This window comes from Lithobates pipiens, unplaced genomic scaffold (genome assembly GCF_037356315.1).
Source record: "Lithobates pipiens isolate NorthernLeopardFrog02 unplaced genomic scaffold, aLitPip1_a1.2 Scaffold_18, whole genome shotgun sequence".
Taxonomy (NCBI): domain Eukaryota; kingdom Metazoa; phylum Chordata; class Amphibia; order Anura; family Ranidae; genus Lithobates; species Lithobates pipiens.
Window position 1 is genome coordinate 477,232,067 of NW_027507758.1, and position 26,895 is coordinate 477,258,961.

The 26,895-nt window shown below is 43.9% G+C and overlaps 1 protein-coding gene across 2 annotated transcripts in view; it reads right to left on the reverse strand.

Moving 5' to 3' along the window:
* Positions 1-26,895, reverse strand: part of LOC143988647 (claudin-15-like) — a 90,194-nt gene that overhangs the window by 29,208 nt on the left and 34,091 nt on the right. For both annotated transcript variants that reach the window (XM_077488359.1, XM_077488360.1), the window contains one exon: positions 2,702-2,866. In XM_077488359.1, coding sequence (XP_077344485.1) covers positions 2,702-2,866 — 165 coding nt within the window. The remainder of the gene's footprint in view (positions 1-2,701; positions 2,867-26,895) is intronic.

The following is a 26,895-nucleotide window of genomic DNA, read 5'->3' on the forward strand; positions in this document are numbered from 1 at the left end:
CTGTAAAATCAGCTACGGCAAAAGCCACCGCCAAGAAACTGATTACTGAGCTGATACCTAGGTTTGGTCTCCCAGAAACAATAGAATCAGATAGGGGGACACATTTCACGGGAGAAATAATGCAAAATGTGATGGCAATGTTAGGGGTTCAACAAAGTTTTCATACCCCTTACCACCTACAGAGTTCAGGATCAGTAGAAAGAGTAAATGGTACAATCAAGCTGAAAATACAAAAGGCCATGCAGGAGTTGAACAAACCATGGCCTGAGTGCCTACCCTTAGCTTTGTTCTCTATTAGGTACACCCCAACAGGAAAAACCGGGTTATCCCCATATGAAATACTGTTTGGAAGTGCACCTAGATTAGGTTTATATTTTCCTCAAAGTATGCAATTGCAATGTGATAGTTTAACTACGTATGTAATACAGTTGCAACAGCGTCTGACTAAAATCCACAAGAGTGTGTATTCTTCTCTTCCAGACCCTAATTCTGTCACAGGTACACACGATCTACAACCAGGAGACTATGTGTATGTAAAGAAACATACCAGGAAGACACTGGAACCAAGGTTTGAAGGTCCTTTCCAGGTGCTATTGATTACAGCAACCTCAGTGAAATTGGAAGGGAAACCTACCTGGATCCACGCTTCTCATTGTAAAAAGGAGCCAGTTGGCAAATGACAACATGTATCTTTTTATTCTTTTTGTTTCAGTAATCCTGGCTAATAGTTTGGTTACCTCACAGAATAAAATACACAAGGATGAAGGATTTTCTAAAAAAATGTTATTACTGAAGTTTAAATATGCTTATGCCCAGAAGTCAGGATATGAGAAATGTTGGATTTGTAGCAAATTACACCCCAGTACAGCAAGTATACCACTGATGGCAGTTCCTATAAACTATACTGATCTTGCTAACAGTAGCATTAACATAATTAGAACAAATACCAGCGAGACAGTAATGTTTAAGTCAAATGGCCTCGCCTTTTCCCCTGATTGGTGTTTCAACCTAGGGAACACAACGGGAGGAAATGGAGAATGCCAAGACAGCAAATTTAACTTGTCCATTTTCATACCAGAAGCTACTCCTGGGAAAAACACGGTCTTCTACCCTAGTATAACCCACACACACCAATCGTTAGCTGAGTTCCTCGGTAATATTTCAGACAACAACACCAGGTGGTTAGTGAGTAAGCTATCTCTTTATGGATACACCTCCCTTTATAGAAATAATATCGGTAGTAGATCAGTAGCACTGGGAAATAATATATATATCTGTTGTGAGGATAAATGTTATACTTGGATACCTAGAAGAGCTCAGGGATGGTGCTACCTCGCAAGTTTAGTACCAGTAATGGGAGTAGTAGGTGATGAACGAGGTGATCACCTATTAGAAGCTAGCATGCACCCTAGGTATCCCCTCAGGTATCGTAGTAAAAGAGAAATATTCCTGAAGAAGGACATGGCATGGGCTTGGTTCCCGTCCTGGACAGGATGGGGTATAGACTTAATGAAACGACTAAATAACTATACAGGAATTATTAATGATGTTTTGGAGAAAAACTCTGATGACATTACTAAGTTAAATCTGGAGACCAGAGCCATCAGACAACAATTAGAATTACATGAATTAGCAATTGAAAGTATGAGTGCAGCACTGACAGGACTCTGTGAAACTACTGAGGACTATGAGTGCTGTACTTGGATACATAACACCAGCATTGAGGTACCTGACTATTATGACATCATTGCACAACACCGTACGGAAGTAAAGAATTTACAAGAGAAGGCCCGAAATATTGGTCGCGACTGGGATCCGTTTGGTGAAACTTTTAGTTTCTCAGGGTTATTCTCTTGGGTTAAGAAGGCAGCAATGACGATTATAGTGGTGCTCTTATTCGTATTTTTCTTTTATGCATGCTTTAAGTTGTTTATGTGCTTTTGCAAGAAAGCCAAGGTAAATGCTGTAGAAAAGATGGAACTTTTGTAAGTTGATAAGTTGGATAAGATAGGTGGATTTAGTTTCTTGACATCACCCATCTTGCAGAAAAGCCACTCTTCCTGAATTTTAGATGTTGGTACTGTCCAGGGGGATGGGTGTATACCCCTCTGACAACTCGCGGTCAGGGAGAGTACTCTGGATATAGGCCGACTAGAACTTGTTCAGGTGGACCCAGGGCAAGAGGGAGGGGTGATGTCAAAGGGGGAAATGTAAGGATCAAGGTATGTGGAAACAAAATGGTTGACAGTATGTTTTACTAAAATACTTGTCTATCTTTATCCTTCTCAGTAATATAAGGACTCATCATCTTTAGTCACGTACGCATAAGAAGAGGCCACATCAGCCCTAAAAAGCAGTCTACGCCCAGAAGATTGTCTTATCAGCTGATAACACCTGGAGAATTGCCTTTTCTTTGCAAATTGTTGTTTTTTTTACATTGCTGATGCTTGCCTTTTTCTGTCTATAAAAGAGATGTAATAAAGAACCTCAGAGTCAGAGTTAAGCACGGACTTCTGAGCAGAAATACTGAGTACCTCCGTGTCTCTTTGCTTAGATAAGAACTCTAACTAACAATTGGGAAACGGTAACATAACCTGACAAATAGGTGACTTGTTGAGGTCACACCTAACAACCCCTTGACTTAAAAAATTTACTTATTTCAGCGTGTACTGCAATATGTTAGAGATATAAAGTCAGGTACCTGCTACGATGAAAATCAACCCTCCAGACAGAGCAATCTTTCCTTTGGTGTGTTCATCTTTGCTACCAAATTTGGTGCACTTCAGTCCAAACAGGGAGATTAAACAAGCGAGGAGGCCAAGGATGAGAGAGATGATCATCAAAGCACGACAAGCCTGGACATGAGCTGAAGACACAGACACAAAATGGTTAATTCAGCCTGTACATGTTGTAGAAATAATAAGATATTGATCTTTACATTAAACCTGAACTTGAGGCAAAGTTCTGCCACACTGCGCAGCTCTATCTAGCAGAGGAAGGGTTGTGAGCTTTCTCCTTTAGTTTCACTTTGACATACAGGTCTTCTTCCAACCCTCACCCAGTGACTGGACAGTGAAAGGATAAGCAGTACACTGATTAGCTAAGTTCTCTGCTTCCTCCTCCTGTCAGCATTACCCTCTGCACTGCAGAACACAACATCTTGTTCTGCCTCCCCCTGTCTTAGCACTGCATAATAGACTGCAAGATGCTGATATTAAGTCAAACTTACATACCTACACTGCCTGCATTTAAAAATATACTGTATATACAGGTGTATCTCAAAAATTAATTCATTCATTACGGTATGCATTATATAACTGTCTTGAGTTCAGCTTTAGGTTATTGTTAACATATATTATTTAACCCAAAGAATATAAGCTCACATGTTCAAAGTTCATCATAGGCAGCAACAACTGACATAGCCTAACAAACAACACCTATAGTAAAGCAAATTATATTGAAGTTCCCAAGTGCTTATAACAGTGTTAGTACTTAAAGGAGCAAACAGCAAACATTTTTTTATTTTGGTAAGGCCTTGTTGACATGTATGGCAGGGTTTACCACCCTTCTGAAAAGCGATCTGTGGTGGATTGCTTTTCAGAAACATCTGACAGGCAGTTTAGAAGTGATACATCACTTCCCGAATGCCTGTTTTATCCGGTGTCTGTTGACAAAAGTATGTCAGTGGTGGAGGTGCAGAAATCACCTCCCTGTAAGGCCGGCCATACATGGAGCACATTTCTTTCCTGCAGCCACGGGTTGCAGGAAAGAAATTATCCCGATTCCCCCATCAATGCAGACAGTGGGGCCATTGTCTTCTCTTCTATCAGCGGGGAGACAAGGAAAGCCATCCCCACTGGGAGAAGACAGTGATTATTGCTAGTAGCAAAAGCAGCCACTAGCGATGATTGCAGGTAAAACTTGAATGTTGGTCGTGCCCAAGCTGATTGATCGAGCAACTTGGTACATTCAGCCTCCCCATTAACGGTTCAACCTGTGCATCGCCTGTCTAAGGGGGGGTTTCCCCCAAAAAATGGGGGGGTATGAATGTTCTCTCTAATGCCGCGTGCACACGATCAGACTATCCGGCGACTTAGTCTGGCGGACAAACCGCCGGATAGTCCGCCGGACTGTCCGAACGAGCGGACCTGCCCACACACGGGACTTTTCCACCGTACGTTTGAAATGAACGGACTTGCCCACACACGGAGGAAAGACCGTTCATTTTGAATGCGGCTCCAGATAGCCGGGACTAGCGAAGGCAGTCAATGTCGCTGCCTTTGGTGGCGAAATTGACACATCGCTGGCCCCGTCACCTGGTATGGACTTAAAGGGGAAACCCTACGCCGAAAAAAGGTGTAGGGGGTTCCCCCCTAGGTCCATGTCAGACCCTTATCCGAGTCCGGCGGACAATTTTTGAGTCAAAACTACTTTCTACGTCCGCCGGACTTTTGGGTAAAAAAGTCCACCGGAGCCCACACACGGGCGGATTGTCCAGCGGACTCTGGTCCACTGGACTTTTCCGCCGAATAGTTTGATCGTGTGTACGTGGCATAAAGCTGATCTCCAGGTTTTATTCGACTTGAAATTATTACTATTATTGTTTACACCAAGCTGGTCAAAATTAACAATTTTCTTTACTAACAGATGCAGCAGCTGTGTGTGCTGTATAAACTGTATGTAGCCTGTTCTTACGGCCCCTTGGCTGGCCATGTATATGAGGCCTAACTTTACATGTTATGATTGTAGAGTATATGGATTGTTTTTTTTTTATTTGCTAGTCTTTATTTATATTGTATTTACTTTTTGCATGCAGACCAAGCTGTTCAGAAAAAGCACAGTTGATGATATATGCCTGTTGTACCACGAACTTGTGTTTAAAAGTATCCTGTTCTCTTTGTATTACTTCATTTGTGAAAAATATCTGGTAACCTTGCCAGTCCCCCTGCTTTCCTATTTCAAACTGACCATGCTGGCATAAGAGCACATCCATCCCAGTTTGGGAAGTTCAGTGTGCTGCTTTTTCTCCTTCCCCACCTCTCCAAGTCCCTTATACAGTTAAGAACAGATATTATGTGATCATTTATTTAAAAAAAAAAAAGAAGAAAGGGGTATATATATATATATATATATATATATATATACAGTGACTTGCGAAAGTATTCGGCCCCCTTGAACTTTTCAACCTTTTGCACATTTCGGGCTTCAAACATAAAGATATAAACATTTTATTTTTTGTGAAGAATCACCAACAAGTGGGACACAATTGTGAAGTGGAACGAAATCTATTGGATTTTTGAAACTTTTTTAACTAATAAAAAAATTAAAAGTGGGGCGTGCAAAATTATTTGGCCCCCCTTGAGTTAATACTTTGTAGAGCCACCTTTTGCTGCGATTACAGCTGCAAGTCGCTTGGGGTATGTCTCTATCAGTTTTGCACATCGAGAGACTGAAATTCTTGCCCATTCTTCCTTGCAAAACAGCTCGAGCTCAGTGAGGTTGGATGGAGAGCGTTTGTGAACAGCAGTTTTCAGCTCTTTCCACAGATTCTCGATTGGATTCAGGTCTGGACTTTGACTTGGCCATTCTAACACCTGGATACGTTTATTTGTGAACCATTCCTTTGTAGATTTTGCTGTATGTTTGGGATCATTGTCTTGTTGGAAGATAAATCTCCGTCCCAGTTTCAGGTCTTTTGCAGACTCCAACAGGTTTTCATCCAGAATGGTCCTGTATTTGGCTGCATCCATCTTCCCCTCAATTTTAACCATCTTCCCTGTCCCTGCTGAAGAAAAGCAGGCCCAAACCATGATGCTGCCACCACCATGTTTGACAGTGGGGATGGTGTGTTGAGGGTGATGAGCTGTGTTGCTTTTACACCAAACATATCGTTTTGCATTGTCGGTAAAAAGTTCGATTTTGGTTTCATCTGACCAGAGCACCTTCTTCCACATGTTTGGTGTGTCTCCCAGGTGGCTTGTGGCAAACTTTAGACGAGACTATTTATGGATATCTTTGAGAAATGGCTTTCTTCTTGCCACTCTTCCATAAAGGCCAGATTTGTGCAGTGTACGACTGATTGTTGTCCTATGGACAGACTCTCCCACCTCAGCTGTAGTTCCCTGCAGTTCATCCAGAGTGATCATGGGCTTCTTGGCTGCATCTCTGATCAGTCTTCTCCTTGTCTGAGCTGAAAGTTTAGAGGGACGGCCAGGTCTTGGTAGATTTGCAGTGGTCTGATACTCCTTCCATTTTAAAATGATCGCTTGCACAGTGCTCCTTGGGATGTTTAAAGCTTGGGAAATCTTTTTGTATCCAAATCCAGCTTTAAACTTCTCCACAACAGTATTATGGACCTGCCTGGTGTGTTCCTTGGTCTTCATGATGCTCTCTGCGCTTTCAACAGAACCCTGAGACTATCACAGAGCAGGTGCATTTATACAGAGACTTGATTACACACAGGTGGATTCTATTTATCACCATCAGTCATTTAGGACAACATTGGATCATTCAGAGATCCTCGCTGAACTTCTGGAGCGAGTTTGCTGCACTGATTGTAAAGTAAAGTAAATAATTTTGCACGCACCACTTTTCAGTTTTTTATTTGCTAAAAAAGTTTAAATTATCCAATAGATTTCGTTCCACTTCACAATTGTGTCCCACTTGTTGGTGATTCTTCACAAAAATTTAAATTTGATATCTTTATGTTTGAAGCCTGAAATGTGGCAAAAGGTTGAAAAGTTCAAGGGGGCCGAATACTTTCGCAAGGCACTGTATATATATCACCCTTCTGATATATATATATATTTTTATTTTTTGTCCCTGGGAAGGACTAGATTGCTGGTGCAATACATCTAATAGACCGTTCAGTGCACCTCACCCATTGACTTTCATATATATATATATATATATATATATATATATATATATATATAGAGAGAGATAGAGAGATAGAAGATACACACACAAATGTTTTGCCTTTCATTTCTATTTTAAACCGAATGGGTTGTTTTCATAGTTTCATAGTTAGTTAGGTTGAATAAAGACACCAGTCCATCAAGTTCAACCTGAGTGTCTACAATTGTCCCTATCCCTGTACATTGCACACTCACATAGGTCCCTACCCTAAATCCAAGGTCCCCATTCATATACTATGGCCAATTTTTTTTTTTTTTTTTTTGACTGAAGCCAATTAACCTACCTGCATGTCTTTGGATTGTGGGAGGAAACCCACGCAGGCACAGGGAGAACATGCAAACTCCAGGCAGGTAGTGTCGTGGTTGGGATTCGAACCAGCGACCCTTCTTACTGCTAGGTGAGAGTGCTAACCACTACACCACTGTGCTGTTTTACAAAGTAACGGTTCACAAAACCTTTTTTCACATAAAAAAACTGCTTCTGTAACTGTTTGAACGGTGTTAGCTGGAGTTAGGTTTTAATATGTTTGTCTTTTACTTGAAGTATATCTAAAACTACATATCAATTTAAGACTACAGAGTGAAAAGGCCGCAGCATGATTTCAGATGCAGAATCAAGTGTTTTACCCTGGTAAGAAGTTGAAAATCAATCTTCTGGTCAGGGGCGGACTGACCATTTGGGCACTCGGGCACTGCCTGAGGGCCCCATGCCACTAAGGGGCCCAATCAGGGTTGCCAGCCTCAATAAAACCAGGAACAGTATGTAAAAATCTGTGTTTTTTTAAAAATCCCAAGATTATAGCTGGCCCGCCTCTCCAGTACCTTTTCAGTGTGTGTGTTTGTATTCTGTGTGTGTATACTGTGTGTGTATATTGTGTCTGTGTGTGTGTGTATACTGTGTGGCCCCATAATCTCCTATTGCCTGGGGGCCCCATGAGTTGTCAGTCTGCCCCTTCTGGTACTAACTGGTATTAAAATGATGTTACAGGTGGGACTAAGAAAACAAAAATGCTAACGTTCATGCTAGTGACCAACTGCATCATTTATGTTTGTTTTTTTTGCTCATAGTTCAACTTCAACCCTTTTGCTGCAGAGCTATTTTTTCATTTTGTAGATGAAAACACACTTAAAACATTATATATTTTCTGAAAGCAGAGACCCTATAGCATAAAACGTTGTTGCAATTTTTTATGCCACACATTTATTAAATCTATATTTTTAGTATAAAATACACTCAAAATAATATTATTGCACACAAAGACAATATACTGTAATTCCCAGTGTTTTTAGTAGAAGATAAAATAAGAGGTTGTGTTAAGTAAATAGATACAAAATATGTCAACCTTCAAAATTGTGTATACAGCAAAAAACTAGGGTATCCAAACTTGTTCATAGGCATCGCTTTAATGTTTATATCTCAACAATATAAAGTTAACCATCAATGTTGGGCATAGTGTTTGAGATGAGCTGCTAAGATCTAAGCCACCAGGAGGCTACAAGAGTACTACTCATGGGATCCATGCCCCATCATGGTAGTGCGGATTGTACTTGTGCTTCTACTTTCCCTTATGACCAAAGAAGGCCTCTTTTGTCTGTTAGTTCTACAGTATGAGGCTGAGCTGTACCTAACAATTTACACAAACAAAACTGGTAAAAGCGGAGTTCCACCCGGAATTTTTTTTTTTTTCATTAACAGACTCCTTTTAACCAATAATTAAAAATTTGGAGGATTTTTTTTTTATATATACTTACCAGAAACCCTGTTGCTCTGTAGTCCTCCTTATCTGCCACTTCCTGGTGCGCGGCACTCCTCGTCACTTCCTCCCTCGCCTGTGCCCCTGGGAAATGATGTGTCATAATTTCCCAGGAGTCTATGGGCACTACTGTGATCATAAATTGCATATTTCCTAACAGGAAATTACACAGTTTAAGGCGGATCACAGTGCCATTTTTAAAAAGGGAAGAAAGCCCTTTGTTGCCAGAATTTTAGAAACAGTCAGCGCTACAGATGCCAGTGAATCACGCATTTGCGAGATCGAGAGGAGCATGCTGTTTACCCAGCATGCACCTCTCCAACGCTTATCGAGGAAGAGATATCGATTGGGCTTCACATGCCCACAATCATAAAGGCAACGGCCACAACAGGAGGGAGAAACTTGTAAATATTACATTTACATAACTTAGCCTTTAAATACCCAATAAATTCAAATCTACAAAATTGTTTGATCTAGAGGGTTAGATTCCCTGTAGTCAGAATTCCACACCTTAGAAAGTGATGTCCTCTGTCACTCAACTGATTTGGCCTGGAGATGTTTTCAGAAAAAGTGCAGTAAGCAAAATGGGTGTATGAGAAATAGATAAAAGTCCTATCTTGCAAAATATAGTGCAGTTCTACCATTGGAAAATCACCCAATAAAATGTGACTGCTTGTTTTGTAAGATAACTTATTATAAATGATTCCATTGCAATTGGGGCTCCCCCCCCCCCATTCTTTGCCTACAAGATGTCCCTATGCAACCCCACTCTACTGTTAAACATGCAAGAGTTTCAAACGCATCAATAACATATCACTTTGCTATCCCCTGGGGGTTTTATTCATACAGAACGTGTGAATCCTCAACTTGCCCATAGAGGTTTATCTTGGAACCTATAACTTTCTTTATCAGTGGAATAGGGACTTCCTGCATGTTTACCACATACATGATAGTATACCTATTCATAAAGACCAATATTGCTGGTTGCAGTGATACCCAGTGACCTATTCAAACCTTGCCAGCTATACAGTCTGAAATCTCTGGCTAACAGAAATATACAATCTAGTATTGCCTGCTCTGGAAGATAGGGTTGCCACCTTTTCTTCAAGCCAAACCCGAACACTTTAGTGGCACACAGCATTTGTTTTATTTTTTTAGACCAGCAGTGGGCACCCCCCATTAGAGACCCTCATTAGCTCAGACCCCCCTCATATCAGTGACCCCCTCCCAATAGAGACCTACATTAGAGAGTGACCCCCCCCTTATAGCGTCCTATTCTGTTGTATTGTCTATGCCTTACCGGCAGGAGGGACAGTCACTGGAGCCGCTGTGTGAGAGGTAACCAGCCAGAGTTATGGAGGCTAAGTGTGTCTGAAACGGCTGGAGTTAAGGGGTGGAGCTGAATGGGAGGTGGAGCATCCCAAGTGTGTGCACAGCAGCAAAAGTGTCATTGGTTGCTAGGACACCGGCAGTCCTAGCAACAAATGACTACAAAGCAGCCACAGCCAGCAGGAATAATTACTAAATTCAAGGATACTCCCCACTGAGTTCCCGCACTGGCTCCATCCCCAGGACAGATACCTGATGGCAGTGCCGGGAAATGGTCATCCAGCTCCCTGGGCAAAGATGACAAACTGCGCCCCCCCATATGTACCCACAGTTCACATCTCGGTCCCAGTGCAGCTCCCACTGGAAATGAAGGCAGCTCCTCTGTCTTCCTCTCTCCAGTCATATGATATGTCACATGACAAGGAGAAGGCAGTCTGCCCTCACTCCCCAGTGACACTGCACTCAGACTGAAGTGTGTTTTCATCAGGTGTCCTCTTTCTTCTGCCCACAGTAGGTATATGTAGGCAATATGTTGCCTCCTCGCCATCTGTTTTAAACCCCCCTAGCTGCACTACAACTGTGTGCACTGCATGCAGTTGTGGGGAGGTTGCACTGTGGCCCCATTCACATGGTAGTGTGTGCTCAAAGTGATGGAGGGTATAATTCCCGCTACAACTGCAAATCCAAATATTGCAGCAGTGTCATCTGTACACCTTCAATTGCTTAAATGGCGGGAGTGATAGGGAGCGGAAAAATGAGGCTCAGCGACATGTTTTCTTGCCCCCAACTGCAAGTGTAAACAACCCAAGGCTAGGTTCACACTGTTCCAAGTGGCAGCATGTAAATAGCACCTATTCCCACACCCACAACCACCTGTAGGCAAAGTTCCCTTTTTTTTTAAGAGATGTGCAAGGCTGCCATTTATTCTTATTGGCACCCCCACGCATCTGACAGGCATGTACTGGCCATCGGAATTACCGGGAGATTCCCGGTGGGCCGATGGCTCAGTGGGCCAGTCTGGTGCAGTCCTGGAGCCGCTCCTCTCTGACAGTGAGCGATCGCGATTCCCTGCCTGTCAGGAGGAGAAGCTTCCGTCATATGCTGGAGAGAGCATTAGGCGTTATGCTCCCTCCAGCCTGCAGGGGGAGATAGACAGCCGGCCGACTTTCTTTCCTCTCTCCCCTATCACTTGTTATCACATGACTGGAGAGAGGAAGATGAGAAGCTGCCTTCAGAACTGTGAGTACATGTGGGGGGAGGACACTGATGTAAGGGGGCTGCTGATGGGACACTCTGATGTAAGGGGACTGTTGATGGGACACTCTGATGTAAGGGGGCTGCTGATGGGACAATCTGTTGTAATGGGGCTGCTGATGGGACACTCTGGTGTAAGGGGGCTGCTGATGGGACAATCTGTTGTAAGGGGGCTGGTGGTGGGACACTCTGATGTAAGGGGGCTGGTGGTGGGACACTCTGATGTAAGGGGGCTGGTGGTGGGACACTCTGGTGTAAGGGGGTTGCTGATGGGACACGCTGGTGTAAGGGGGCTTCTGATGGGACAATCTGTTGTAATGGGGCTGCTGATGGGACACTCTGGTGTAAGGGGGCTGCTGATGGGACAATCTGTTGTAAGGGGGCTGGTGGTGGGACACTCTGATGTAAGGGGGCTGGTGGTGGGACACTCTGATGTAAGGGGGCTGGTGGTGGGACACTCTGGTGTAAGGGGGCTGCTGATGGGACACTCTGGTGTAAAGGGGCTGCTGATGGGACACTCTGATGTAAGGGGGCTGCTGATGGGACAATCTGATGTAAGGGGGCTGCTGATGGGACACTCTGATGTAAGGGGGCTGCTGATGGGACACTCTGATGTAAAGGGGCTGCTGATGGGTCACTCTGATCTAAGGGGGCTGCTGATGGGTCACTCTTATCTAAGGGGGCTGCTGATGGGTCACTCTGATCTAAGGGGGCTGATGATGGGTCACTCTGATCTAAGGGGGCTGATGATGGGTCACTTTGATCTAAGGGGGCTGATGATGGGTCACTCTGATGTAAGGGGGCTGATGATGGGTCACTCTGATGTAAGGGGGCTGATGATGGGTCACTCTGATCTAAGGGGGCTTCTGATGGGACACTCTGATCTAAGGGGGCTGCTGATGGGACACTAATCTAAGGGGGCTGCTGATGGGACACTCTGATGTAAGGGGGATGCTGATGGGACACTCTGATGTAAGGGGGCTGCTGATGGGACACTCTGATGTAAGGGTGCTGCTGGTGGGACACTCTGATGTAAGGGGGCTGCTGATGGGTCACTCTGCTCTAAGGGGGCTGCTGATGGGTCACTCTGATCTAAGGGGGCTGCTGATGGGTCACTCTGATCTAAGGGGGCTGCTGATGGGTCCCTCTGATCTAAGGGGGCTGCTGATGGGTCACTCTGATCTAAGGGGGCTGCTGATGGGTCACTCTGATCTAAGGGGGCTGCTGATGGGTCACTCTGATCTAAGGGGGCTGCTGATGGGTCACTCTGATCTAAGGGGGCTGCTGATGGGTCAGTGATCTAAGGGGGCTGCTGATGGGTCAGTGATCTAAGGGGGCTGCTGATGGCACACTGATCTAAGGGGGCTGCTGATGGGACACTGATCTAAGGGGGCTGCTGATGGGACACTCTGATCTAAGGGGGCTGCTGATGGGACACTCTGATGTAAGGGGGCTGCTGATGGGACACTCTGATGTAAGGGGGCTGCTGATGGAACACTCTGATGTAAGGGGGCTGCTGATGGGACACTCTGATGTAAGGAAGCTGCTGATGGGACACTCTGATGTAAGGGGGCTGCTGATGGGACACTCTGATGTAAGGGGGCTGCTGATGGGACACTCTGATGTAAGGGGGCTGCTGATGGCACACTCTGATGTAAGGGGGCTGCTGATGGGTCACTCCGGTGTAAGGGGGCTGCTGATGGGTCACTCTGGTTTAAGGGGGCTGCTGATGGGACACTCTGATGTAAGGGGGATGCTGATGGGACACTCTGATGTAAGGGGGATGCTGATGGGACACTCTGATGTAAGGGGGCTGCTGATGGGACAATCTGTTGTAAGGGGGCTGCTGATGGGTCACTCTGATGTAAGGGGGCTGCTCATGGGACACTCTGATGTAAGGGGGCTGCTGATGGGTCAATCTGTTGTAAGGGGGCCGGTCTGGATGAAGTCCAGGGCCAAATTTCTGTCCCAGTCCAGCCCTGGCATCTGAAGATGTGGAAAATCGATTTCCTCCGCGACTGTGTTTTCATGAAGGTGCAGGGACCTTTGTCCTGTGTTTCCTGCAGGTGTAGCAGCCAATTTAAATGAATGGGCTGCTGTGCCCACACAAATGCAAGTCACAGCAAAAGCATTGGTGTGAACCTGAAACAATAGTCAGCTAAAAGAAAATACATATAGCACAGTGCCTCCAAACATCATTCACCTAATAAAACAAAGTCACTTTAAAAAATATTTCCACAGAATACTCTCCTAATTAGCAAACCCATCCACAGTGCTCAGCTGAAAAGAGCAGAACGTAGTTGCATTGTACCTGTAATTCTTCTTTGTTCTTGGGTTTAGTCTCTGCATCTTCTGCCCCAGTCTGTCAGCCCGCCCACCACATGCATTGCTTTAGAATTCTTAGTTCTATTGGAGATGCAGTCCTGACATTTTCTGCATCTTTCTCTGGCTTCTATCCCCGCCCACTGGCCACCCACCACCTCTAGAACTTCCATAGATGATGTTCTACAGGAGGTGGGTGGGCCAGTGGGCAGGGACAGAAGATGCCAAAAATGCTAGGACTCAAACTGGACAGAGCTAAGAATTCTAAAGCAATGCATATGGTGGGAGTGCTGACAAGCGGGGACAAAAGCAGACAGAAGATGCAGGATTCAACCCGAGCAGATCTAAGCATTCTAAAGCCTTGCTGGTGGTAGGAGCGGACAGCAGCCGACAGTTTTGATCATGTCACTAAGATACAGGAGGAACTGAAGTGGCCACTGCGCCCCCCCCCCCCATTAACACTGCGCCTGGGGCGGGCATGTGACCCTTCAGCTTCTCCCCTTTTACCGGCTCTGCCTGAAGGATTGGGACTAACTGTGTCCGGGCACAAGTGTCAAAACCCAGGCTGTCTGGGTCATTCCCCACGTTACTGAAAGATCTTTATTTTTTTAGAAAGTGTCTGTCCCACTGAATGTGGATGCCACTAGCAACCCTGTACAATGAAAGGGTTTTCCTCAGATGCAGACTCATCAGTCCTCGGGATTTCCCATAGACTGGAGGACTGGATTTTTCAGTTTTATTGTACTCTTGAATCTACACATACACCAGTGGTCCTTTTCTTTGACAATCCACTATTTCCACCAGGCTTACAACCCCAGCAATTTCAAGGGCGAATAGACAAAGACCTATACTGCATGGCCACTTTCTAATCCACAGGGGCATTTAATACTGAGAACACTTTATTCATAATTTATAACAGCTTCAATTGCTTCCCTATGAAATGTTCTGTCTATATCAAATTCTATATTTTTTCCATACGGCAAAAAAAACAAAAAACAACATCACAAAGAGAACAGTTTTTAAAAAGTTGCATGTGGGCTATGATTTAGAGGGGTAGCTATGATTCAGAGGGGTAGCTATGATTCAGACTGGTAGCATTCTCAGCGATCTCTAACAAACTCCCCCACAGACTTGCCTGGGAGGCCGACTTGGGCTCAGAGATTGATGAGGAGGATTCGAAATCCTGGATGGTTTAAGAAAGCAGTCGGATTAAAACAGACTGTTTGTGCGTTTCCATCCAACGGTCATCTGTTCTGATCTGCAGAACAGTTTCTGTTTTTAGTGGGTCGGATCGGGTGCCAACGGGTGTCAGCAGACACATCAGATGACATCCGCTGCTCCATAGAGAACAATAGGTGGTCCGTTTGAGTCCGCCTGAAAAATGGACAGGCGGACTGTTTGATCCACTGGTGTGAAAGGGGCATAAGAGAGCAAACTTTCCAAGATTGAGGCTGCTTTCCAAGATTTAGACTGGGAGAAAATGCATGTAGGCCCTCTACTAGATCATTTTCAGTTGGTTACTGGGACATAGAATATACCTTCTTTAGCTCTGTGTATACAAAAGAAAATAGGGAAGCTCAAGGGGATATGGGGATAGTATTGATCCACAATGGCTTAAAATTGACTTGGTCCAGAAAAATTTTGACAAAATAAAGGTGAATAAAGCACCTGGACCAGATAGCATACATCCAGGGGTCCCCAATAAGCTGAATTCTATTATCTAAGCCATTGTTTGTAATTTTAATTTTTTTTACAAAACAGTATTACATAAAAGAACCGAAAACAACTTGACATGGTACAATGCAAGTATGAAATACAAAGACTAGATTCAAACGTACATAGTCCACCAGACATAGCAGCATCAATATAGATCCAGCTAACAATATGGAGCTATATTGCTATATATACTTAGCTGGATCAATATTGATGCTGCTATGTCTGCTGGATTATGTATGTTTGAATCTAGTCTTCATTTTTTGAGATTAGTGCTAAGGCTAAAAAAACATACCAAAATAAGAAAAATCCAGCATGGGGAGGGGGAGAGGAAAGGAGAGGCAGAGAAAGGTGGAGGAAGTTGGTTTATCTAATTAGACCAGTCTGCTAACCCATCTAATAGCTTTGTAGGCAGGTAGTGTACTGTGTATCTAGTTAGCATCCAGCTGCCCAGGTCAAGGGTAAAGGATTAATGCTTTTCCGCCTTTTCCCAGTGTGTGCGCATGCTTTCACTGGATCCTAATGGGACTCTGGGGAACACTTTTGGAAATGCATGAGGAACTTATGCTAAAAACTTGCTGGGACCTATGGCCTGCTCTGGAACGCCAATTTGCCGAAAGGACCCTGGAACATGGACTTCTCTGTTAGAGCACTGCCAAGCATGGACTTTTGTCTAAGAAACTCCACCTGTGCAGGTAACCTGGGGCAGCCACAGTCAGGTTCAGTTAGGAAGGGAATGTTGCTACATATTATACATGTTTTGCACAGTTAACAGTAAACATTGATTCAACTGCTCAAAGTCTGGTCTGAAGTTATTCAAGGGGTGCATGTGAGGATTTTGCATATCATCAAATAACTTGGCTCCTTAACCACAATATGGCATATGAGTAACATCACTACGGCAGAGCTTCATGAGTAACTGCAAGGAGAAATAGCAGCCAGTCGTTGGCATGGTACCTGGTTAGGTGACAAGTTCTCTGGTAGCGAGGGATCGGTGCCTTGATTCCCTCCTTAGCTGTCAGTCTCCATTGGTCACCAAGAGTGGAATATCGTTATGGAAATCTATGGCCTGGTCACTTGGTACAGAAAGAGAAGGGTTACGTTAGAGTACATATAAGGTCCAAGCTATGTGCTCGGTGGGACCCCATTCTGTTACTGGGAGTGAGGTAATAGAGGTACGCTGGCTGGTGGAGTGGGCAGAGGCTTGGCCTCTCCTTCCAAATGCAACACATACATCAGTACATGTGTGTGGGACACAGGACGGAGAAGCTTAAGGTGGCACTCTGTACCTTGGGTATCGCAAACATGTGGCTCTCCTCTAAGTTGGGGGAGCACCTTAATGTTTGACTTACATAGGACGACGGCTCCTGCCTGATCCCTGAGCATTGGCGAGTACGCATTAAGGTGAAGTAATACCCTGTGTGCAAGGGTTAGTGACTCAGTTTAATGCCTGGGGTAGCCCATAGAGACCACCCTGAGGGGGAGCTTCTTGTGTGACCCTGAGAGAGAGAAACATAGAGGATGTGAGTGAAGGACAACCTGTCACCCTCCCCCCCCCCCCCGCATCCCCCTTACAGAGTGGCATTGCCACCTGAGCTAAATTTAACACTCCTGCACAGAAACCATGAGTAGCTTAGAAGACTTTATACTGGTGGGGGAATTTCAAGACAGATTGGACCTAGACCACCTAAGACTCACTACTCATCCCTCTCTGTTTGTATTTCCAAATATATTGTAAGACATTACATGACTAAGCTCAAATGAAAGCGTAATTTTTGCAGACCTTTGCTACCATTGGAGTCCATCTGCATGCATCTCATTCTTTTATTCACTTTTAACCTAGGAACAATTTGTCAACTCCCCTTACTTTAAATGGTACTGGCAAATGGCACTTTAACTGGAAAAAAGTACAAACATGTTTTGATGAGGATCAATGAGAACAAATGTGTACTCTAACCTACAAAAAAAATCCATAAAAGCTAGTTATTAGGAGTCCTTCTATAAATTACGCTCAAGATAGTACAGAACTCCACAAAAAGAACACAAAAGCTTTTTTTTGGGGTTTCTATTAGAGAGGGTGTAGAGTTATGGGCTCTATCTTGCACATCTCGTGGGAATGTGTGAATATAAAACCCTATTGGAGACATTTTTACAACTTATGCCGTGTACACACAAGCGGATTTTCCGTTGGAAAAAAACATCCAAGATTTCTTCTAAATTTAGCTCAGGTGGCAATGCCACTCAAGCTTGGCTTGCATAAACACGGTCACAAAAAAGTCTGCTGAACTTTCGACCACTTTCCAATGTTACTTTTTACACATGCCAAGACCTCACTCACTGTATTAAAAAAAAAAAACACTGTCGGTACACCTACTCAATAGAGCCAAAACCCTCATCACTTGCCACTGGAGAAATGTATCTCCTCCTATGGTTGCAGAGGTGAAAGGCAAGGTCAACTAGATTCCACAGATGGAAAAGGCCCAAGTTTTTGCAAATCACAATCTTTACAATTACAGTGCTACGTGTGATTTAAGTCAAATCACAAACCTGAAAAATGTTTTTTAGGACCCATTCCCAATACTTGAGACTCCCGATCTGATCTTAATGAGGGCCTATACTTCTACCCCAACAAAACATTCTATGCCCTATTCTCCTTTTGAGAATATTTTGTTATAGCTTTACTGTTTCTGGCATCTGCTGGCATTACGATCTAAAAAATAGGACATGACCACAGTAGCCTTCACTGATGACACATAATATTTGCTTACCTGTAACAACTGAAACTACTTACCAGCTGCAAACAGTCTTCCCCCATCGCACAAGTGGGAACCGGCGTGTTTCACACTTGTGCGATATGAAAACCCTGCATATCCACTGCGAGTTCCCGCATTGTATCAGACTCGCAAGGCATTTCACACTGCCATATGGGAACTGCTGGGAGTGTCAATACATTGTTAATCACACCCCCATTTCAGTTTGTATATCGGACTGCGAACTGACAGTTCAGACATGAATCGGATCGTATGGGTGTGAACACCTATGCAACCTGATTCTGGTATGGACCAAAAAAAAGGGTTCTGTGCAAGTTTGGTCCGAATGCGATGCGATATTAGCCATACTATCTAATCATATTGCATGTGATTTGCACTGCAGTGTGGTGTGAATCACATGCGATATTGCAGAGCGCACAACTGTGAATCGGCACTCTACTACTTCACTTTCAAAAAACAATTATATAGACAATATTATTATTGATCACACTGGGTGTGTAGCTCATAATAAAGCTGAACAGTCAAATGTGGGGCTGTTTTAGTCACGTACACTGCTCTTATCATTATTTGCTAACACACCTCAATTAGATGGCAACATTGGACCCATCTGTATACTGTAAAAAACAGTCAATGCGTATCTCATCCCTGCCCTGGCAATGTAAGGCCTACTGTGTAATGTAAGAGCGGATAATGATAATCATGCAAATGCTTTTGGTGGTTGCTGAGAAATGATATTCATCTGCCAGCTCTCTGTTGAATAACAATATGGAAATATATTGCTCCAAGCCTCCTTTATTTCATGATGATGGTCTCATCGTCATCCATCAGACAAACTGTAGATAAAAAATCTTTGGGCTCCAGTTAATACATTGTCTGATCAATAAGATTTGTCCAGTAAATGCAGCACCAACTTTATAAGAAGTTGATAAGATATATGGAATATTGTTCAGCGTATTTGGTTATAAATAATGAGCTTCAGATTGTGATTTTTTAGAATGGATTATTTATAAGGCTAAAGCATCCAAAGCTATAGGATGACAGTTATGTGCTCCTGTTTCAGCTAGAACAGGATCATGTTTTAGGGTGTCCTCTGGGCATGCCGCCAGATTGCTCCTTTTGAAGGCCAGTGATTAGGCAGGTTAAAAATCCTGTTTAATTTGCAATTGCTGTCCAACAATAAGGTAGAGCCAAATCTGGTTCTTTGCTTCATCCCTCCCCTTTAAAACAATGTGTTGAAGTGAGCTAGTCAAGCTTACAAGCTTTCACTAGTTCACTCACCTGGAACAAACATTCAGTATGTAAAGTCAGATCTTTTGTCTGTAGGAAGGGAAGGGGTTAACTTATTACCCTTTGATGAAGGCCCCTTCTTGCAGGAAATGACATTTTAACTCTTCCCGTATATAGGGTGGGTGGAGTTTAATAGGGTAGTGGTGGAGTGGAAGGCAAGATGTAGATGTGAGGTAGTAGAACCATGTTTGGTTCCCAGTATGGGCTTCCCCTGTCATGGGTTTTATTATACCTGACCGTGGGGGTTATTTACGAAAAGGCAAATCCACTTTGCACTACAAGTGCACTTGGAAGTAAAGTCACTGTAAATACGAGGGGGACATGCAAGGAAAATAAAAAACAACATTTTAGCTTGCACATGATTGGATGATAAAATCAGCAGAGCTTCCCTCGTTTCAGATCTATACCTTAAATTTACAGTGACTGCACTTACAAGTGCACTTATAGTACAAAGTGGATTTGCCTTTCGTAAATAACCCCCACTATCTGCTAACCTGAAGGGGACAATATCTTAAAGATTATATACAATAAATTGGTGAAAATTCCATGCTCTAACCTGATATAAGATACATTTACAACTAAAATAATACATGCAGTTATTTTACAAAACAATCTCCATCACACTTTCAGTTAAAAAAAATTCAAACATTAAAGTCCAATAAATTGAAAAATTCTCCAATCCGCAGTGTCTTACTTTAATAAGTAGTTCTTGATTGAACTGAACAATCAGTGCTAGGTGGACCAGGGGGAAGACATATGGGGGTTGATTTACTAAAGGCAAATCCATTTTGAACTACAAGTGCACTTGGAAGTGCGGTCGCTGTAGATCTGAGGGGGAGATCTGCTAATTTTATCATCCAATCATGTGCAAGCTAAAATACTGTTTTTTATTTTCCTTGGATGTCCCCCTCAGATCTACAGTGACTGAACTTTCAAGTGCACTTGTAGTGCAAAATGGATTTGCCTTTAGTAAATAACCCCCACAGTGCGGTTTCAAACCCACCATCCGTACACACAGAACCAGATAGTGGAAGTCTGCGCTGGGCACTGGGGTGGGAACTGGCTGAAGAACCTTTTCACAAGTATTCTTGTTCTACGTCAATGACAAAAACTTGAAATCAGAAGATCAGTAAAATAGGCAACTAGAATTTTCAAAGAAGAAAACAGCAATGGCAGAACCCATATTGTTCTCAGCATATGTTTCCTTAAAAAAAAAAAAGAAAAAAGAGAAAACAAACCTATAGCTAAACAGTGAAATGTAGTTTACAGGACAACCCTGTGAACTTTCAGGAAACTAGGGAATTTTAAATTCGTAAGCCATGAGGCCCCTATTTAGTGACATCAAGCCCCCTGATACTTTAAAGTCTCTTCTTCTCTACTTCTACCTGGATATATTGCTGTGGGTCCTGTAGATGTAAGTGTTGTCCTCTGCATTTTGCAAGTATTACCCTTACATTATTGGTTTCTATATAAATTGTTATTATCGAGCAACACAGGAAAATAAAAATATCCACCCTTGCATTGGGGCCATCCTGTACTGCAAGGGTTAAATACTCAACGGGCAGAGGATTGAGGTGTAAATATTTATTTCACACCATGCTCCTGCCTCTAGCTCTACAACCAGTCACCCACATTTGCTCTGTAAGTTGTGACTGGCTCTGATTGCACTCCAGCATCCCCATTGTAACAAATATAGGATTAATATTCTTGTATGGTAAGTGATGGCACTAAGGTTCAGTCCTTAGACTGGAACATCAGGCACAGGACGTGAGCACTGGAGCCAGACCAGAGCGAAGAATTAGGTAAGTGAAAGAGGCTGTTCTACAATCCTCTAGACATAACAAGCAAATAACCCTGGTAGTGAGTGGGACCCCACTGCAAGGGTTGATTTTTATTTATTTTTTCCTGGAGTTGGGCTTTATCCTTACTTAATAATGATTTTATTTTCTTATGGGCTAATTTTTAAGTTAACCAGAACAAGCAATCTAAATTCACTCTGTTAAAGTGAGAGCCGCGCAAGATGGATTCTAAATTCCTGCTATGGGTCCTGCATGATAACCAAGCAACTATCGTTTTCAGTAGAGATCAGCAATGGTAGCCTCCATATTACTTCTGTAGCACCGGTACTCCTGAAGAGTACGCGCTATGTTTTGTAAATTTAGTTTTTCTACGACCATAGTTGGGTCTTAGCCCTTGTACACACGGTCGGACACTCTGACAACCAAATCCGTCGGATTTTGTCTGACGGATTTTGTCCGAAACTGTTGCATACACACAGTCGGACAAAGTTGTCAGAAAATCCGATCGTACTTAACGTGATAACATTATTTCGTTAGGACAGGACTACGTTCAGGCTAGTAGCCAATAGATTTGGTCTAGGAATTTGATCTGAGCATGCGTGACACTTTGTCTGATCAGAATTCTCTACACATGATCGAACAAAGTCTGATCGGATCATGTTGTCGGAAAATTTTATAGCCCAGCTGGAAAACTTGGTCCGTCGGATACTCCAATGAAAACAGTCCGATGGAGCCCACACACTGTCGGATTATCCGACAACACGGTCCTATCGGACATGGTCCATTGGAATGTCCGACCGTGTGTACAAGGGCTTAGGGTTAAAATTATGTAAATTGTGATTCTGGCATCAGTTTGGCTGGACTGTACTATGTTCTGCCTGGTCATAGGTGCATGTATCATCTCTGACAGGCATTAGAACGCAGTCTGGTTGGACACTTTGGGTACCAATCTCTCTCTCTGAGCCAATCACTGGGTGTGTTGTCTCACTGGGTATTCTGGGAGAGGGTACTTAAGGTGCTGGACGTCACGTGGTTCTGGGTTCCGGTCCAGAAGTATGTTCTGACTCCAGGGTCCTGGTCCTCCTGACCAGCCCCCAGAGGCCCTCATGGCCTGGGGTGCGGATCCATCAGTTTCCGAGTCTCGGGACTGGCTAGTCCGAGGCACAGTAACTGGAGTGAGTGTTTCCAGGTGGTCTGGTGCCGTCTCGGGTTTGGAGAGGCCCAGCAACTCAAAACGCAACCAGGGGAGGACTCTTCAGAAGAGGGCCACACACAAAGCTGGCTGCTCGGTAAGAGCCTGGAAGCTGAGCTGAAAGGTCACCAAGTTAATCTGCATTCTTACAATATCGCTGGAATGGCTGCAAGATATGGTACTGTAAGAAAGTTCGTAATTTCATCCTTCGGTTACACTTAAGTTTCTGTGCTAACTTAAAGTTCTACAATCAAGTCTGTGGCAGACTTTGTTAAGCTTAAATCACCTGTCAGCTGCTAAATCCACAAATAGGGATTTATCCAGTAGTTGAAGTATCCAGTTGGGAATGGCTAGTCCCTGGATCATCTAGAGAGAGACATTTCAAGTGTCAGCAGTTCCAAAAGTACCTGAGCTTTACTACACATACCCTCTATTCCCAACTGAGAGACTGTGTTTTGTTCAACGTTTTATGCAAATAAAAATTCCTCAAAAGGGATTCAAGTGTCGGTCTCGGCACTTATTGGGCCATCAACCTCAGGAACCCCTAGACAAGAACGAGGTGCAGAAGGACGTTTTAAATGTTGGTTACCATCTGTCAAGTTAAAACGTTCAGGAGAGGTTGTAAAACGTCCCGTGTACATTAAGCCTTACACAACTCATTTTCTGTACTTTGTGCTAAATGTAGGCCATATTTCCCAACCTCTTGAAATCCTTGTGTTAGAAAACCTCTCGGACTTCAATCATCTCTACAATACCTCTAAAAATTCCATACATACTGTACATCCCATACTAATGATGAGCTGATCACACCTGGGTTCAGTTCAGGGCGGTACCCCAAACATTACCAATGTTCAGGTGCCCAATCCAAACCCGATTAAGCTCTGTTTCACAGTGGCATGATTTGGCATGCAATTTGACATGCCAAATCGCATGTCAAATCGGCGGCAATTGTCAGCAATGGCACTGTCCTAATCGGTGTGGCGCTGCATTTGCGGCACAGCACCGATTTCAAAACGTAGATTCTGTAGTACTTTTTGCGATTTTGGGCTGGAATTTACATTGATAATACATTACATTGATAACAACAGTGATGGACATTTTTTAGGCTAATTATATTAAAATGGCAACAAAAAAATCTGCAAAAATCCTTTAGAGGGGTTGTAAACATCTGAATTGAAAAATGAACACAGTATTGCCTTCTATCATGTGTTGCTTGCCTCTATCCAGAGTGTGATTTCTGTCTCCCCTCTCATATCTCTTGCTATCTGCACGAGTCGTTTCTGGCATGTTATGCCATGCCAACACCAGACAATCCTGGGGGACAGCCCCACCACCCCCTTCCTCAGCACATAGCAGGTGATTGACAGCCTCAGTTGTGCATGTTTCCCTGTAGAGGAGGTTTGACCATTCCCTCCACCCAGGTTTCAGATTACATTCAGCTCTATACCGTGCAGCGTGTGACATCAGACCCCATTCACTGCCACTTGAAGCTCAAAAAAGTTGTTTTAACTCTGGACTTTGAAGTGATGTAGAAGAGAGATGGCTGCAGATAAACAGGTACAAATTATGTAGGAGGATTTGTCTCATCTCTGTGTATTACCTGAGGCTAGTCATTTCACTAGGCATATGAATATGCACTTTAAATAATGTGCCTGGGGGTAGCCCTTACTTTGCCTTTAAAGTGGTGCATCTATACGATGTGCACAACCAACTACAACAAAACACTTAATCAACAAATCAAGCAGGATTCCCTTCCTCTATTCTAGATGCTTATGCTAGATGAGGGTCTGGTATAGATGTCAATGGGGGAACCTAAACAAAAAAACAAAAAATACATAGCAGACATTTTATTCTTAATGTAAAGCATGGCCTACCGATTGAGGCATTGAGATTGAGGCATTGAGGTATAGAGCAGCATGGTACATGGAGTAATAGGTGATAGAGAATGTACATCGTGGCATTCGGTATAAGGTATTGCAGAATAGGGAACATACAGTATGACATTTTGGGTGGGTCCCAACACCCTTTCTTGTGGTTTTTGCATAGTGTGTCCCCCAACTGCCATGCTGTATGTTCCCTGTATGTACAACACCTTATATCAGCCCTCAAAATTTCCACTCGCCTGCTCACATTTGGCAGGTGGCAGGTCCACTCAGCTTAGGCAGTGGGCAGGCCGGTAGGCTCAGGTGGGAGGCAGGTCTGCTCTGCATTGACCAGTGTCAGATCCACTCGGCTTGGGCGAGGGGCAGAACCACTTGGCTTGGGCAAGAGGCTAATGCACTTGGCTCAGGCAAGGGCGGAGCCGCTCAGCACGGGGCAGGGGAGGATCCACTTGGCTTGGGCAGGGTCGCTCAGCTCGGGCCAGCGTCAGGTACACTTGGCTCAAAAGGTGAGGAGGGACGGCGTTGGCTGGGCACTAATGTACTTTGAAATACCCCCATCTCCTTTTGCAATAGTGCAATTTTTTTTCTGTGCGCATGGGGGGGGGGGGGGGCTATCAAATCAGGGAATTTAAACTTATTAGCAGTGGCTCATGTGGGGCCGCCCACTCTCTTTGCAGAGTTAAGACTGCTAAGCATTAGGGTGCTTCAAGAGAGTGTTCAGTAGGTACATTCTTTGCTTTCTGTGATTTTGGATGCCCAGGTCTTGGGAGTACACGGCACATCCCTCAGCCCTGCACTCGTTATGTAGCGCACCCCTCAACTCTGAACTCAGTACATAACGCACCCCTCAACCATGAACTTGGTATGTAGCGCATCCCTCAACCATGAACTTGGTATGTAGCGCATCCCTCAACTCTTGATTCAGTACATAACGCACCTCTCAACCCTGAACTCGATACATAAAGCACCCCTTAACCCTGAACTGGGCACATAGCACACCCCTCAACCCTGAACTCAGTACGAAGCGCACCCCTCAACTCTGAACTCAGTACATAGTGCACCCCTCAACCCTGAACTTGGTACATAGCGCACCCCTCAACCCTGAACTCAGTACGAGGCGCACCCCTCAACCCTGAACTCAGTATGTAGCACACCCCTCAACTCTGAACTCAGTACATAACGCGCCCTTCAACCCTGAACTCGGTATGTAGCGCACCCCTCAACCCTGAACTCGGTACATATCACACCCCTCAACCCTGAACTTAGTACGTAGCGCACCCATCAACTCTGAACTCAGTACATAACGCACCCCTCAACTCAATACATAACTCGCCCCTCAACCCTAAACTCGGTACATCACGCACCCTTCAACCCTGAACTTGGTGCGTAGCGGACCTCTCAACCCTGAAATTGGTGCGTAGTGGACCCCTCAACTCTGAATTCCCTACATAACGCACCCCTCAACCTTGATCTCAGTACATAACACACCCCCCAACCCCAAACTTGGTACGTAGCACACCCCTCAACTCTAAACTCTGTACATAATACACCCCTCAACCCTGAACTCGGTAAATAACGCATCCCTCAACCCTGAACTCGGTGCATAGCGCACCCCTCAACCCTGAACTCTGTATATAGCAAACCCCTCAACCCCAACTCTGTACGCAGCACACCCCTCAACCCTCAACTCGGTATGTAGCACACCCCTCAACCCTACAGTCAGTACATAGAGCACCCCTCAACCCTGCACTCTGTAGGTAGCACATATTTACTTAACAAGGCAGTAATGATGTATGTAGTGCCTATAGTAGTCAATCATATTTTATCCTTATTTTATTTATCACAGTCAGATCAATGAAATATGCTTTATGTTAATATTGTTAACGTTGTTGTTAACATTTATTTTTGTAACTTAATTCTGCATAAAACAGTGTAATTTCATGGGATAATTTATGAGGGCATGTTTAGGGGCAGAATTAGCGGCTGGGTACAGGGTAGGGGCTGGATGGGGCAACTGGTGGCGAGTAACCCTTAAGGCCTGGCTAATAGCTCAAGAGTTGACATTTTCAGCCTTGCCTTATACCATATGCCATGCTGTGCATTCCCTATTCTGCAAAACCTTATGCCAAATGCCATGCTGCACATTCCCTATTCCTCAATGCCTCGTTCTGTATGCCATGATGTAATTGCCTAACTATACAGCCTCATTCCATAAACCATGCTGTATGTTTCCTATTCTGTACTACTTCATTTCATATGCCATGCAGTACATTCAGTAGTTCATACTGGCTTATTCTATATGCCTTGTACATGGTATATACCACACCACCTCATTTTGTATGCTGTATTGTATAATCCTTATTCTACTTGGTATGCCATGCTATATATTCCCCATTTCAAACTTCCAAATTCTGTACACTGTACTGTACCTTAAATATCCCATGATGACCCAATCTGGACTGCATATTTTATACTAAAATTGAATTCAGTGCTGTGATTCCCCTTCCCTGTTTCTGTCCACAGTGCTGGCTCTTAACAGTGTACCGATTATGCTGACAGCTCTACTGTTACCTGTTCTTGGTTATGACATACTTTATGTTGGGATCAATGACAGTATAAAGTATTTCAACGGACCCCATCAAAATTTTCATATGGGGTCCCATGACCTGTAGAT